This window comes from Panthera uncia, chromosome A2 (genome assembly GCF_023721935.1).
Source record: "Panthera uncia isolate 11264 chromosome A2, Puncia_PCG_1.0, whole genome shotgun sequence".
NCBI lineage: Eukaryota > Metazoa > Chordata > Mammalia > Carnivora > Felidae > Panthera > Panthera uncia.
Window position 1 is genome coordinate 130,378,201 of NC_064816.1, and position 14,253 is coordinate 130,392,453.

Genomic DNA, 14,253 nt, shown 5'->3' on the forward strand with positions numbered 1-14,253 from the left:
GTATTATTATTATTGTCATTCTCATATTGTAGACGAAGGGGCAGAGACTTGCAGGGCTTAGCTAGCCTTGTAAGAGCCACATAACTAGTAAGTGGAAGAGGTGAAACTGGAATTCAGGTCTTCCTGGCCACAAATCTGCATTAATTAGAATATTCAACAACCCCTTCTATGTCACTGCACTTAACACTCTTAACAACACCCCTAGCTCAGGATAATTTTTACTCTCCAAATTAGGAAACTAAGTTTCAGAGAAAAGAATTATTATTCATAATCATGTATTTCATGACTTCTGCAAGGCTCTGCTGGTGACAGCTGGGTTCCTTGGGAGGCAGATACTGCGGTGGAGATTAGTATACTGGACATTTCTTAGGGAGCGCTCCGTTTCTTAGGGAGCGCTCCGGACAGCAATACCTGTGCAAGGTAAGGGGGAAAGCAGGAGTGGGCAGAGGAAGAGATGGGCTGTGATACAGTCTTGGTGAAGGCCTCAGCCAGGCCCCTTTGGAGCTCTGAAGCAGAATGGTCTTCAGGGTTATTTTGAGTTGAGACAAGATTCCTTTAAACCCATAGGTTGATGAGCCATTCCTGGGAACAGTGTGGGAAAGCTACTATCACTCTGGGGAAGGCAGCTTGCTTTAGTAGAGAAAACTCTCTCAAAGAGGTCAGTCTCCTTCCTGCACTCACAGAAGCTGGGGTAATAAGTCCTTTATTTCTAAAGGGAGGTCTAGGAGCCCCATCACAGAATACAGTTCAGGAAACGAAACCTTATGAAGAATAAAACCTGCAGTTTTTCTTTCATTCTAGAATGCTATTCCTATTTTATCTAGAAACTGACTTAGGGACTTTGCATAATAACTTTAATCTTTCATTTCCCCTATTGAAGTCCCCCATTTAAGCTGGCCACGGCTAACCGTAAGTGTTATTATAATACTGCCACTGATATGACAATTGTTTTATTACCCCTAACTGGATACTCACAGTATTACTACTGAAGATTCTAGGTGTCTCATTTTAATACCTTACATTGAGGGGCAAGGAAAACTGGGGGCGGGGGGGGGGCATCTGCAACTCCCAAAATTGTTTAACACTAATGAGCCTTGGATCCATGATGAGTAGAGATTTACTTTAAATTTGGTCTAAGTCTCTCCTAAAAGATTTCACACATTGGGAATTTTGCCCATTTTCCTTTGTAACTGTGTTCTGTGGGAGGGCATCAGTTGACATTGAGCCTTACCCCCACAAGGAAAGATAAGTCAGTCTATCACCACACTCTCAATTGTGGAGATTTAAACAAACAAACAAGCCACTAAACCACACCCTTTCCTATGAAGCAGTCTTACAAAATTATTTTTTTTCCAACTGTTTACATCATTAAAATAACAGTAATCCAATTGTCTCTTAAAAAAAATTTTTTTAATGTTTATTTTTGAGAGGCAAAGAGACAGAGCATGTGCAGGGGAGGGGCAGACAGAGAGGGAGACACAGAATCCTAAGCAGTCTCCAGACTCCGAGCTGTCAGCACAGAGCCCAACATGGGACTTGAACCCATGAACCGTAAGATCATGACCTGAGCTGAAATCAAGAGATGCTTAACCAACTGAGCCACCCAGGCCCCCTCCTCCATTGTCTCTTTTAGTAATAGTTTAAGTATTTAGATTTTTGATCATTTTATATATATAAAATATATAATGAATGGGTATAATGTCTTCAACATACAAAGCACTCAGTAACCATCTAATGAGTTGAAGTGTCATTAGTAGTTTTGCCAAAATTATAAAATAATTGGCAGCAACCAAATATTAAGATAAATTCTCACACATTAGATCTCTGAATGTGAGATCAAAAACAAAACCACTCATGAGGGATTCAATTTGTTTAGTAAACACTGATTCTCGTAAAGCCCCTAAGGTTTTGTTCTATTTTAAGAATTCCCAATTGGATCTATTTTTGAATATGGCATTATTCTGAGTCTTAGAAAAATCTATTTTATAGATGAGGAAACCAAGACCCAGAGAATGTACACACTAATGACATGGCTGGAACCTCGCCTACCTTATCCTCTATCTCAGGGTCATCGTGGAGGTGGGGGCCAGGTTAGGGGGTGAAAGGGAAGCAGCAGCATGTAACAGTAGACACGATTTCAAAAGGAAAAAAAATAAAGGAGATTAGAGTATTTGAAAGATTCCAGGAGGAAAGAAAATTCAGGGAAACAATTGTGAAAGATCAGTTGAAAAGAAAAAGAGGATAATACTATCTTCTGGAGAGAAATCCAGAGATGGTGCTACTCCTGAAAATGTCCTTATTTTATTTACTCTCTCTCAAAAATTGTTATGCAGTATTAAAAATTTGTGCATTTTGTTCAGAATATTGATAGTCTGCACTTATTAGGTACAGAAATATAATAGAGCACTGCTCCAATGGTTTAGAATTAGTTTCTCTAATAACTAACAAATGTGTCACATAAGTCCAGTATAACATTTTTATTGGCACTTGAAATAAATGTATTACTCACTAGTGGATGTGCCAGAAAGAAAATCCCCACCCTATTTCCACCCCCACAGAGCTACAAATGATTATTTATTAAGCAGTGACAGAGTGACTTGGAGGGCAAAACAGAAGTCATCATGGTTATCTATGTTCTTAAAGATTAGTGTTCACATCGTGTTAGCATTAAAAAAAAAAAAAAGTTGGCATTATAAAATCATCACATAAAAGAAACAAAAACTCAGTTTTGCTTCTGGTGCTTGAAACTGTAGCTGGCTTAATTTCTGAGTTATACCCTTTGAGACTTTTAAATATTGTTTTCCATATTCACTCAATACAATTAATTTAAATTAGGCATTAGCTGAAATACCTACCACAGGAAAAGCTTTCAAAATTGAGAGTGCAAGCTTGATTTACCCATCATTTATCTAGCCCTAATATATCATGGTCAAACCTTGGTGAGTCTTTCCCTTTTGTCTCCAATAGACTTGAGGTGCTCTCAGATTTTTCAGCATCCTATGATATTAACGTAGAACTAGGTAAAGCTTACATGAAAAGTACTTAGCTAATGTTTCTGGCCTAAAAAAGTCCTGTACACCCTTCTGGGCCAAGCACTATACTAAGCACATAGCAGATACCCTAGAAATATTGGTTCAGGAGTGTCACTGCCAGGATGGCAGCGTGAGGAGCAAGCAGTGCTGTATTACTCCCCAGAGAAACCAGCAAAGCTAGAGAAAGCTATAAAAACACAACCTTTATTTAAAGTCCCTGGAAAGAGTCCTAAGGGCTCAGAACCAATGAAGAAACATTTACTCAAGGAAATCTACAAAAACTCAGTAAGAACATTAAATCATGACCCATTCTCTCCCTTTCCACCTGCCCCTTGCAGCCCCCAGTCAGCTCAGCTGGGCAGAAGTCACCCTCAGGGAAAATGTGGCCAAGAGGATGAGCTACCTCTCCCCTCAGCTACCAGATAAAAGTTACTATATCTCATCCAAAAGACAAGCCACCAGCACTTCTTATGCCCTCCAACTCTGCTGTGATAGAGACAAAGGTGTTCTCCTTCCTATGAGCCCCACAGGATAATGACCGTATCCTGGAAACTGCAGGCCAGAATACTTGGGCCCTGATCTCCTTCATGCCAGCTCACTTATAGGGCAGAGTTGTGAGAATCAAACCCAAAAGTCCAGACGCTACTGCCCTACCTAGCAGAGTAGTGGCTCAGAGATGTTGCCAAGAGGTAGCATCAGTCCATAAGAAAGGAGAGCTTGAAACTTATCCCCAAAGGAACTGCCTTTATTTGAAAGAGAATGTGGAGAAAAATCAAGCCCAAGGTCACTCTCAAGGACAACAGCTCTTTTTAAGTAGGAGCAACAAGCTAAACTGTAGGCAAGCTAGTTCACCAGATAGAACCCGGGAGAGACAGCTAAAAAGGGCCCTCCCCTAGTCAGAATAAACCTCAAAATCTGACTTCAAAAACTGCCCCTGTCCAGGGGTGCCAGTGGCTCAGTTGGTTAAGTGTCCACTTAGGCTCAGGTCATGATCTCACAGTTCATGAGTTGGAGCCCTGCCTTGGGCTCTGTGCTGACACCTCAGAGCCTGGAGCCTGCTTCAGATTCTTTGTCTCCTTCTCTCTCTGCTCCTCCCCTGCTCACATGCTGTCTCTCACTCAAAAATAAATAAACATTAAAAAACCAAAAACAAAAACAAAAAAACCCAAAAACTGCCCCTGTCCAAACTTAATTCTATCAGATTGCTGGGCAATTCATGCCTTGGGGCATGCCATAAACACTAGAGCAATCAAACAGTAATTAGTGGATTAGTAACCAGTGGGCTCGTTGTAATACCAAATGTGGCAGATAGCTTATCAGAATAATCAGGAAAAGAGACCATTAAAAAGGTCCCTGATAAAACCACTGTCATCTCTGGATGACTGTACACATTTCCACGACTATATACTCTCTGAAGAGCAACATCAGGAGTTTCACACTTTGTGGAAACAAACTTCACTACACTAGTTGAGCCAGGTCACTAAACAAATCAACAAGGAAACAGTAACAAAAATTCCTGGAGGTGGGGGGGTGGGGGAAAGAGAGAGGAATCACTTTTCCAGAACTACTATATTATCTAAAATATTCAGTTTTTAACAAAAAATTGTAAGACCTCCAAAGAAACAGGAAAGTGTGACCCATACACAAGAAAAAGAGCAGGCAATAGAAACTGTGAGAGGGACTAGATGTCATATTTGGTAAAGTCTTTAAAGAAGCCATTACAAATATGTTCAAAGAACTAAAGAAGACCAGGCTTAAAGAAGCAAAGGAAGGCCTGAACAAAATGTCTCATCATAGAGAAGATCAATAAAGAGAAATCAAATTCTGAAGTTGAAAATTTGAAAAGTAACTGAAATTCATTATAGTGGCTCAGTAGTGAATTTGAATTGGCAGAAGAATCCTTAAAGATACATGGACAGACGTTGAGAGGAAAAAATGGAATGAACAAAAGTGAACAGAAAAATGTGGGACACTTTTGGGTCCACCAATACAATGGAAATACCATTATATTTCAGAAACTGAAACATTGTATACCAGAAACTGAGGACAAAGAGAAAGGAATAGAAAAGGGCTTCCAAGAAATAATGGCTGAAAACTTCCCACATTTGATGAAAAACATTAATCTATACATCCACGAAGCCTACTATGTTCCAAGTAGGAAAGATAAAGAGATCCACACCCATAAGAATGCTGAAAGCCAAACACAAGAGATGAAGTCTTCTTTTTTTAAAATATAATTTTATTTAGGGGCATCTGGGTGGCTCAGTTGGTCAAGCTTACGACTTCAGCTCAGGCCATGTTCTCAGTTTGTGGGTTGGAGCTCTGTCGGGCTCTGTGCTTATGGCTGAGTCTGGAGCCTGCTTTGGATTCTGTCTCCCTCTCTCTCTGACCCTCCCCTGCTTGTGCTCTGTCTCTCTCTCCCTCTTTCTCTCAAAAATAAACATTAAAAACATTTTTAATAAAAAAATTAAATTAAAAAAATTCTTTAATAAAAAATAAAAAAAAATTAATGTTTACTTATTTGTGAGACAGAATGTGAGCAGGGGTGGGGCATAGAGAGAGGGACACACAGAATCTAAAACAGGCTCCAGGCTCTGAGCTGTCAGCACAGAGCCTGATGTGGGGCTCAAACCCATGAAGCCATGAGATCATGACCTAAGTTGAAGTCGGACGCTTGACCAACTGAGCCATCCAGGTGCTCCTTTATTTTATTTTAAAGAGAGGAAGTCTTGAAAGGAGCAGTAGGACTTGTCACTTACAAGAAACCCCAATAAGGAAACAGCCAACTTCTCATAGAAAACATGGAGACTAGGAAGTAGTGGGACAGCATATTCAGAGTACTGAAACAAAACAAAACAAACAAACAAAACTCTATCAACCTAGAATCTCATATCTAGCAAAACTTTATTTCAAAAATGAAGGCAAAACAAAGACATGTCCAGATAAACAAAAGTTTAAGAGGATTAACTGCTAGCAGGCCAACTTTATAAAGAAATATTGAATAAAATTCTTCAGATTAGAAGCAAGCACACACACATGGAAATCTAAATCCATATACACAAAAAACAAAAATCAGGGGTAAAAGTAATTATGTAATTAAAAAAGACAATATAAATGTATCTTTCTTCTCCTTATGGTTTACAAAGAACCTATGTACAGGAATATGTATATAATTGTATTGTTGGGCTTATCACTGATAGAATGCATCATATTTGAAAACAATAGCACAAAGGAGGTGAGTGGGAGCAGAGCTGTACTGGAGTAAGAAGTAATAATAGACAGTAACTTGAACCCACAGGAATAAATGAAGAAAACTAGAAATAATAAAAATGTAAATATAGCATACTTTATAAGTATAAACTTCATCATTTTTCTTTCTTCAATAGACATACAATTATACAAAATAATTATAACACTATACTGCTGGATTTGTAACATATAGATGTAATATGCATAATATTAATAGTATAAAAAATGGAAGACAATAGAATAAAGCTATATAGGAATTAACATTTCCATATCTCACTGGAATTTAGTTAGTTATAAGTCTGGAGAGATTCTTATAGGTTAAATACATATATGGTAAGCCCTAGATCAACCACTAAGAAAATAACTCAAAAATGTGAAAAAAATCAATAAAGAGGTTTTTCTATATTAATCATATGGAAAACAAAAGTAAAATGGTTATTTCTGCCCAATACATCAATAATATACCAATAGTAACAGTGAATATGAATGGATTAAACAATCCAGTCAAAAGGCAGAGGCTGTCAGACTGGATAAAAATTAAAAGCACACACACACACACACACACACACACCAAAATTCCTAGTTGTAACTCTGTGACCTTTGGCTAGGTTGGCAAAATATAGGTTGGGGGGCTAAATCTGGGCAACTACCTGTTTTTGTAAATAAAATTTTGTACCACACTCACATCTATTCATTTATGTACAGTCTACAGGTGCTTTTGTACTACAATAGCTATATTAAGAAGTTGTGATATAGACCACATGGGCTACAAAGACTAAAATATTTACTATCTAGCCCTTTACAAGAAAGTCTAGGAAATCCAGTGTGGAGGTTCTTATTTAACTGATTCTATTCCCCAGGGCAGTAAGAAGTAAGTCCACCATTTAAGAATGAGATGAGGAGGAGGTCTTAGAAATTTGAGGACAGAGAACCAGAAAATAGTTATTCAGTGAAAAAGTAAGTGTACAAGGGAAATGGAATAGAGCTACCAGATGGCACTAAGCATTCCACTTAAGGAGAGTGGCAAGTACGCATTTTTGAAAGATACCTGCATCCCAAGAGGTGCTTAAGAGGCATTATTTGTGTTCCAAAGTCAGTTCCAAAGGTGTAGGAACATTTTCTGATTCCAACTAATTAAAAATTAAGTATCAGTTAATAAAAAAATAAAGTTTTATTACTTTCATTTGCATAGAATTAAAACTTGGTTTACATTTATATCTGTGGTTTTAGAGGGGTCTCTGTGGAACTTGTTTCAAGAAGAGAAGAAAAATGATTTGTGCTATCTTGTAAAAGAATGAATATTTCAAAAGGTTTACCCTTGTGGTAAAGGACTGTAATCAAGTCAAACAGAGTAGGAAGAGACTTACACTCTAGATAAAATTACCTATTCTAAACAATGAGGAAAATCTTATGTATTCTATTGATACTTTATGCATGAACAATTTAATCACAAAAAGGTCCTATTTATTTTTAGCCTGCAATCTGAAAATTATACTGTATTTGTCAAGGAAGTAAAAATATACTTAGAATATGCAGATACAATGGACTTCACAGTATTTCTTTCCCCTGAATAGTTAATCATAAATTACATTACAGCAGATCACTATTTTAAGGAATTTGCTAATAATTTTGGAAATAAAATATTTTATCAATTTGAATTTTCATAGTTTATCCTAATATTTGACATACATATAGTTTGGTTTGATTAGAAGAAAAAAAATAGTGACCTATTCGGCCAAAAGAAGAGATATGATCATCTTTAAAGATGAACTGAGGTGAAAGACTATTGTTAAATAATCAGATAGTCATTTCTTTTTAAAGGAAACTAACATGTATTAAACACCTTCTATTTGCCTAAGAAATGTGCTAGGGGTAAACCACAATTTCTTTATCCATTCATCAGTTGATGGACATAAGGCTCTTTCCATAATTTGGCTATTATTGAAAGTCCTGCTATAAACATTGGGGTACAAGTGCCCCTATGCATCAGCACTCCTGTATCCCTTGGGTAAATTCCTAGCAGTGCTATTGCTGGGTCATTGGGCAGATCTATTTTTAATTTTTTGAGGAACCTCCACACTGTTTTCCAGAGAAATTGTGGTTTATATACATAATGGAATACTACTTGGCAATGAGAAAGAATGAAATATGGCCTTTTGTAGCAACGTGGATGGAACTGGAGAGTGTTATGCTAAGAAAAATAAGTCCTACAGAGAAAGACAGATACCATATGTTTTCACTCTTATGTGGATCCTGAGAAACTTAACAGAAGACCGTGAGGGAGGGGAAGAAAAAAAAAAAGAGAGGGAGACAGCCAAACCATCAGAGACTCTTAAAAACTGAGAATAAACTGAGGGTTGATGGGGGGGGGGGGTGGGAAGGAGGGGGGGGGGGGTGATGGGCACTGAGGAAGGCACCTGTTGGGATAAGCACTGGGTGTTGTATGGAAACCAATTTGACAATAAATTTCATATTAAAAGAAAAAGAAACGTGCTAGGAGTGAAACATGATCTGTGTTAGAAGAAGGACCTCTTCTCTTACCCCAATTCTGGTCTTGAACCCACTTAAATTGAGGGATATCATAAAAAAAAAATGTCTTGCTATGGCACTTTGGTAAAAATGTCAGATACCAGTTCCTTCCAGTGATATATGGTTGAGTGTATTCTCAGAAAAGGAATTATTCGAGTCTTGCTGCTCTGGTATAACAAAGAGCAGAAATTACCACTAATTATATTCTTCTTTTCTACAATTTTTTTGTAGATCCACTGCATCTGTTGTTGTAGATCCACTAAGTCAAGCAATATTTAACTGCCACGTTCCCTGTGAAATCAGGCCTGCCCTCTTTTACCTTCACTTTTAAAATCTGAGTATCATCATTTGGTTTGGGAAAAAAACCCACATAATCATGTATTACTTTTTATTTTTTTTTATTTTTTATTTTTTTTCAACGTTTTTAATTTATTTTTGGGACAGAGAGAGACAGAGCATGAATGGGGGAGGGGCAGAGAGAGAGGGAGACACAGAATCGGAAACAGGCTCCAGGCTCCGAGCCATCAGCCCAGAGCCTGACGCGGGGCTCGAACTCACGGACCGCGAGATCGTGACCTGGCTGAAGTCGGACGCTTAACCGACTGCGCCACCCAGGCGCCCCTGTATTACTTTTTAGATTGATAGACATCACATGCCACATGCCACTCACTGTCATAACATCTTCAAGAATGTTACACATAGTACCTGTTACAGTTCCCATAGGTACAGTACATAAAAAATTTTAATGTACTGTGTACTTTCTACACTATTGTCTAAAATTTTTTATTTTTTCAATTAATTTTTTTTTAGAGAGAGAGTGCACGAGCAGGGGAGAGGGCCAGAGGGAGAGGGAGAAAGAATCTTATGCGGGGCTTAGTCTGAGGACCCTGGGATCATGATCTGAGCTGAAATCAAGAGTCGTACTCTCAACCTACTGAGCCACACAGGCACCCCTAAATTTTTTTAAATTTACATTTTAGATATTTTCCCTAGGTTTTTAATCCATAATTCAAAAATTGTTCATTTTATCTTTATTCTTTGCATGCTCTGAAATAGTTTCAAAGTCCTTAATTTCCTAATGTTACAGAACTAAAAAATTAAGAAATTCCTTATTACATAATAATGGAAGGGAAAAATAAGGACTAAAAGAAAGGGACTTATTTATGAACATTTTACACATTCTGTAAGATTCACTGTGACAGTGGAACATACTTTTCTTTTTTTGTTTTAGTTTTTTCATCATGGTAAGTGTACTCTTTAATCCGCATCCCCTATTTTGCCCATCTCCCACCCACCTCCCCTCTGGTAACAACCATCAATTTTGTTCTCTGTAGTTAAGAGAGTCAGGAACACACTGTTTTTTAAGTGTCAAATAATATTAGATAAAACTTTTATTTTGAATGTGATTTAGAATCATAGTGCTAAACTTATGAATCACATAATTTACTGCTTGACCAAAATTAACATAAAAATACAACAAATTACATTTTTAACTCAAACTGACAAACCACTTTCTAAGGAAACTTTCTGTTCTATGCTATTATAATTTCTCCTATGGAGTATCAGCAAAGAATGTAGTTATGCTGTGCCACAAATAGTTAAAAGCAACATTTGTAGGTAATTTGAATAAGATATTACTCAAAACACAATATTAGGGTTATTTTCTCTGGAAAGTCAGCTTGCAAATGAAAAGAAGAAACCCAAATCCGCACACTGTAACAGCCGTCCTCTTCAAAATTCTACTGTTCCATGTAGATACTTCTTCCATTAATGGTATATGAGTTGGATCATTTTCTCGGTCATTTTGCAACTAATATTTAGTATGAGAAAATGAAAAGAGTTAATGTAAAGTACACTGAAAATAAAAGTATCTTTGATTTTTAAAAATATCCAAGTTAATTCAGCTGATGTAGAAGCAGCCAAAGCAAGATTCTCATGCAAGATTTAAAGTGAACACTTAAATGTCTCAAAAAACAGTCGCTTTTCCCCAGGATCCCATTATAGTAAATTATTAGTTTCACATTAAGAATAAATACTTTCATAGATTATTACATTTCAAAATCATGTTTTTGTATCAGGAGCTAAAGTTCCTTGAACGTTAAAGTCTTTATTTCTACCTACAAGCAATGACAGTTGTTATTTTTCCCTTCAACATTAAATATCAAATGATTTCTTGAAAAAAGTGAGCCATTCTTATACCTACAAAACATTAAATTTAACAAAAACTCAAAGGTTTGATGCAACTGCCAGAAGTTTAATCATTTATTTAAATATAATTGCAGGAACAAATACTAACAAAAACCTATGTGGATCTTTTAGCGCTTCTCAGCAATTAAAGTACAGGCTCAGTAAGTTTATAAATACTTATACACTGAACTCTGTTGCTACAGAAGGCCCCCCAACTTGTGTGTGTACATTGTGTGTATGAGAGAGAGAGAGAGAGAGAGAGAGAGAGAGAGACAGAGACAGAGAAGATAGTTGATGGGGGAGGGGCAGAAGAGGGAGAATGAGTAAAAGCCAAAAGATCCTCAAAAGATAAAAAGAATCAGGCACATTTATAGAGTGATATATACTAGAAACATCCTGGGCTGGAGTGGTGACATAAATATTTTCAACATTAGCAAGAATAACTACTTCTAAAATCTACAGTGTAAATATTTAATTTAAAAAGCCTGCAAAATTAATTTTAAATTTACAGCAGAAAACAGACTTCAATGCCAATCTCATTAATACTGTATTCTTGGCCTAACTTCCAAATGGCTTCATTCAGTAACAGATTCCTTTTTGACACTGATGCTCCATTTACTGAATCCTGAGACAGCCATTCCTTTTATTAACCAATTACTTAGAATGACCCTTTCTGACAGGAGCCTGTCAGTGTGTTGCTTTGAAAGAGAGTGATGTGGTGTTAAAGTCTAGCTTTGACCTCTCCTACCCTCCCTCTTTGTTACCTCCATACACTTATTGATGGTAACTCATATGTTTTTTAATTTGCTTCAGTTATTATTGGTAAACTGAAATATCAGATAATAGCATACTCCCAAATCTGGAAGCCTTCACAGTTCTCTCAATCAAGTCTCACTATGGTGATTACTACTGAAGACTAATCCAGAAAAACCACTGCAATAGCTTGTTCTAAAATTAAGACTTTCCTGACCAAAGAACTATATCTGCAATTATTATAAATCAGTAAATGTGTTTTCGAGGCTGGTTCTTATACAGAAATGTATAAATTCAAGGTAGAGAAGGCCACAGAAAAAAGACTTTCCATTAGCTAAAGAAAGCTAAAATTTCTCCTTATAGGTATATGTTATTAAAATAAATATTATGGTACCTGATCAAATCGTTTATGTTTTAGAGTCAAAGTCACCCCTAGAGCAGTGTTTCTTTATTTCATTCTTTTAGGAAAAACCTGTCCTCTCTCTTTAGCTTCATCTCAGTCTTCCTCCCCGTCCCCAAATGTTTTTAGTTCATCTTAGAGAAACCAAATAATTACCAATCCTGAGGCAAAGATGTCCTGGGAGAGTTTCCTACTCTAAACATTAAAGGATGATGCTTTGCAGGAAGTATCTTTACACAAATCCTTCCAAATTTCCCCTGGATCCTCATGAAAGATATTATCCTAAGTCAAATCAATACCATTTTCCTTCACTTCTTGGAGACGATGAAGGTAGTGAAGACGAGCAGTGCTATAGTCCTCATGTTATCAACAAGTTCAGAAAGTAGAAAATCAGACTTTTGTATGAGAAAGTTTGTTTGAGGAGTGGTTGTGGATTAAAGGAACACAAAAGTGGAAGTAGAATAATTAGAAGACTGATGTGTAGCATGGTTGTCTGACATACAGCAGGCACCCTCACGCCTGTGGATGAATAAATGTCAAAGATAATACAACTTCTAAGATGCCTCTTTCTCTAGAAGGGAGGTATCTTCTACAAGAATTTTGAGATCTATTACTCATTTGCCCCATTTTATCTTTATTTATTCCCCTACTATTTTGTAAAACTTGCTTTATAATTTCTGTTCACTTTTTAAAAAGACTCCTTTTAATTGAACATATGTTAATAGCTAGAATGACAAATTACTTGGAACATGTATAAAGTTGATTTTGAGAAGAACTTTTCTTGATAAAATATTAACAAAAATATAAAGCGGCTTATGGGTTGAAGTTATACAAATTTAATGCATAATCTGACATTCACTTCAGCTATTTCACAAAAAGTTTACAGATGCCAAGTATATTTATTAAATAGACTTGGAGAACTCACAAGTGAGTTATTTAGTCAAATGAAAATGTTTTCCTTTTTTTATTACTTATCTTCAACAGAGTTTCCTATTTTAGCAACATGGATTTTGTTACAGCCAATTTTCTTAAACGAGGGAAAATCATCTGTCCTTAAATCCAGATGTACACTTCTATGAGTACAGAAAAAACAACCAAAAAGGCCCACACTCTTTAAGAAACTCTAGAAAACAGAATATTTCATCTAAAAACCTGTATCATTAACAGAGCTGATAAACCTGTCGTTTTCATAATTTTTCATCTGCATATTTATATGTAAATAAATTCTACAAATACAACTTCATTTCTTTATGATATCTATAACTTCATAAATATTTGATTTTCATTGTTTTTCTGACTGGCTACGTATCATTGTAACAAGTGGTTGTACCATAATTTATTAAATCATTCTCCTGGCACACGATACTTCTGGTACGTAACACTTTTGGAATCATTAAGCTACTGAAAGATGCACATATTTTTATGGTCCTTGGCACATCTTGCCAAACTATTTTTGAAAGGAGTTGAGACACCAGTCTCACATGAAAGTGTCAGCTTGGTGAATCACCAACGTTCTCCCTTGCTAATTTAAAAGATGAAAAAGGATAGATCTTATTCTTTTAGTCTGCATTTCTATAATGACCCACAAAGTTTGTTTTTTATCTTTATGTCTTCCTTTGGAAACTATTCTTTTCCCACTTGTCTAGGGGAAGCAAGTTGCTTTTGTCAGAATTGCTTCATCGTCTAACATATTATGCTGTACATCATTTCCCCCTTTTTAAATGTTAAATGTATACCTTCTGAATTAAGTCTTTTAGTTTGCAGACCTCTTCACTCAAATCTTCAACATTACTAACCAGTTCTTCACAAACGGAAGTAAAATTCCGGGGAGAAGACCATTCTAGTACTATCTGTGAATATTTTCAAAAGTTACATTTTAAAAAATGGGAAACAACTTTTTACAACTTTGTATCTACAAAAATGATACAGTTTTCTCACTCTTTAAATTATGTAACTGAAAAGCATTTTTTGTTCAGAATAAATTCTGATACCAAAAAGAACTTCGTGATTTTATAAACAGTCAAATCTTAGTTTCCTGAATACATTTACTAAGATTATGTATATATGACTTTATGGAGACTAATATTTAGCAGTAATAATATT

General features: G+C 36.2%; 1 protein-coding gene across 1 annotated transcript in view; it reads right to left on the bottom strand.

Moving 5' to 3' along the window:
- Window positions 1-10,183: 10,183 nt before the first annotated feature.
- ASZ1 (ankyrin repeat, SAM and basic leucine zipper domain containing 1) overlaps window positions 10,184-14,253 on the bottom strand; it is a 57,010-nt gene continuing 52,940 nt past the window's right edge. The window contains exons 12-13 of the mRNA XM_049641726.1: window positions 13,887-14,000; window positions 10,184-10,620 (exon numbers count right to left, since the gene is read on the bottom strand). Of these exons, the coding sequence (XP_049497683.1) occupies window positions 10,468-10,620; window positions 13,887-14,000 (267 nt within the window). The 3' untranslated portion in view covers window positions 10,184-10,467. The remainder of the gene's footprint in view (window positions 10,621-13,886; window positions 14,001-14,253) is intronic.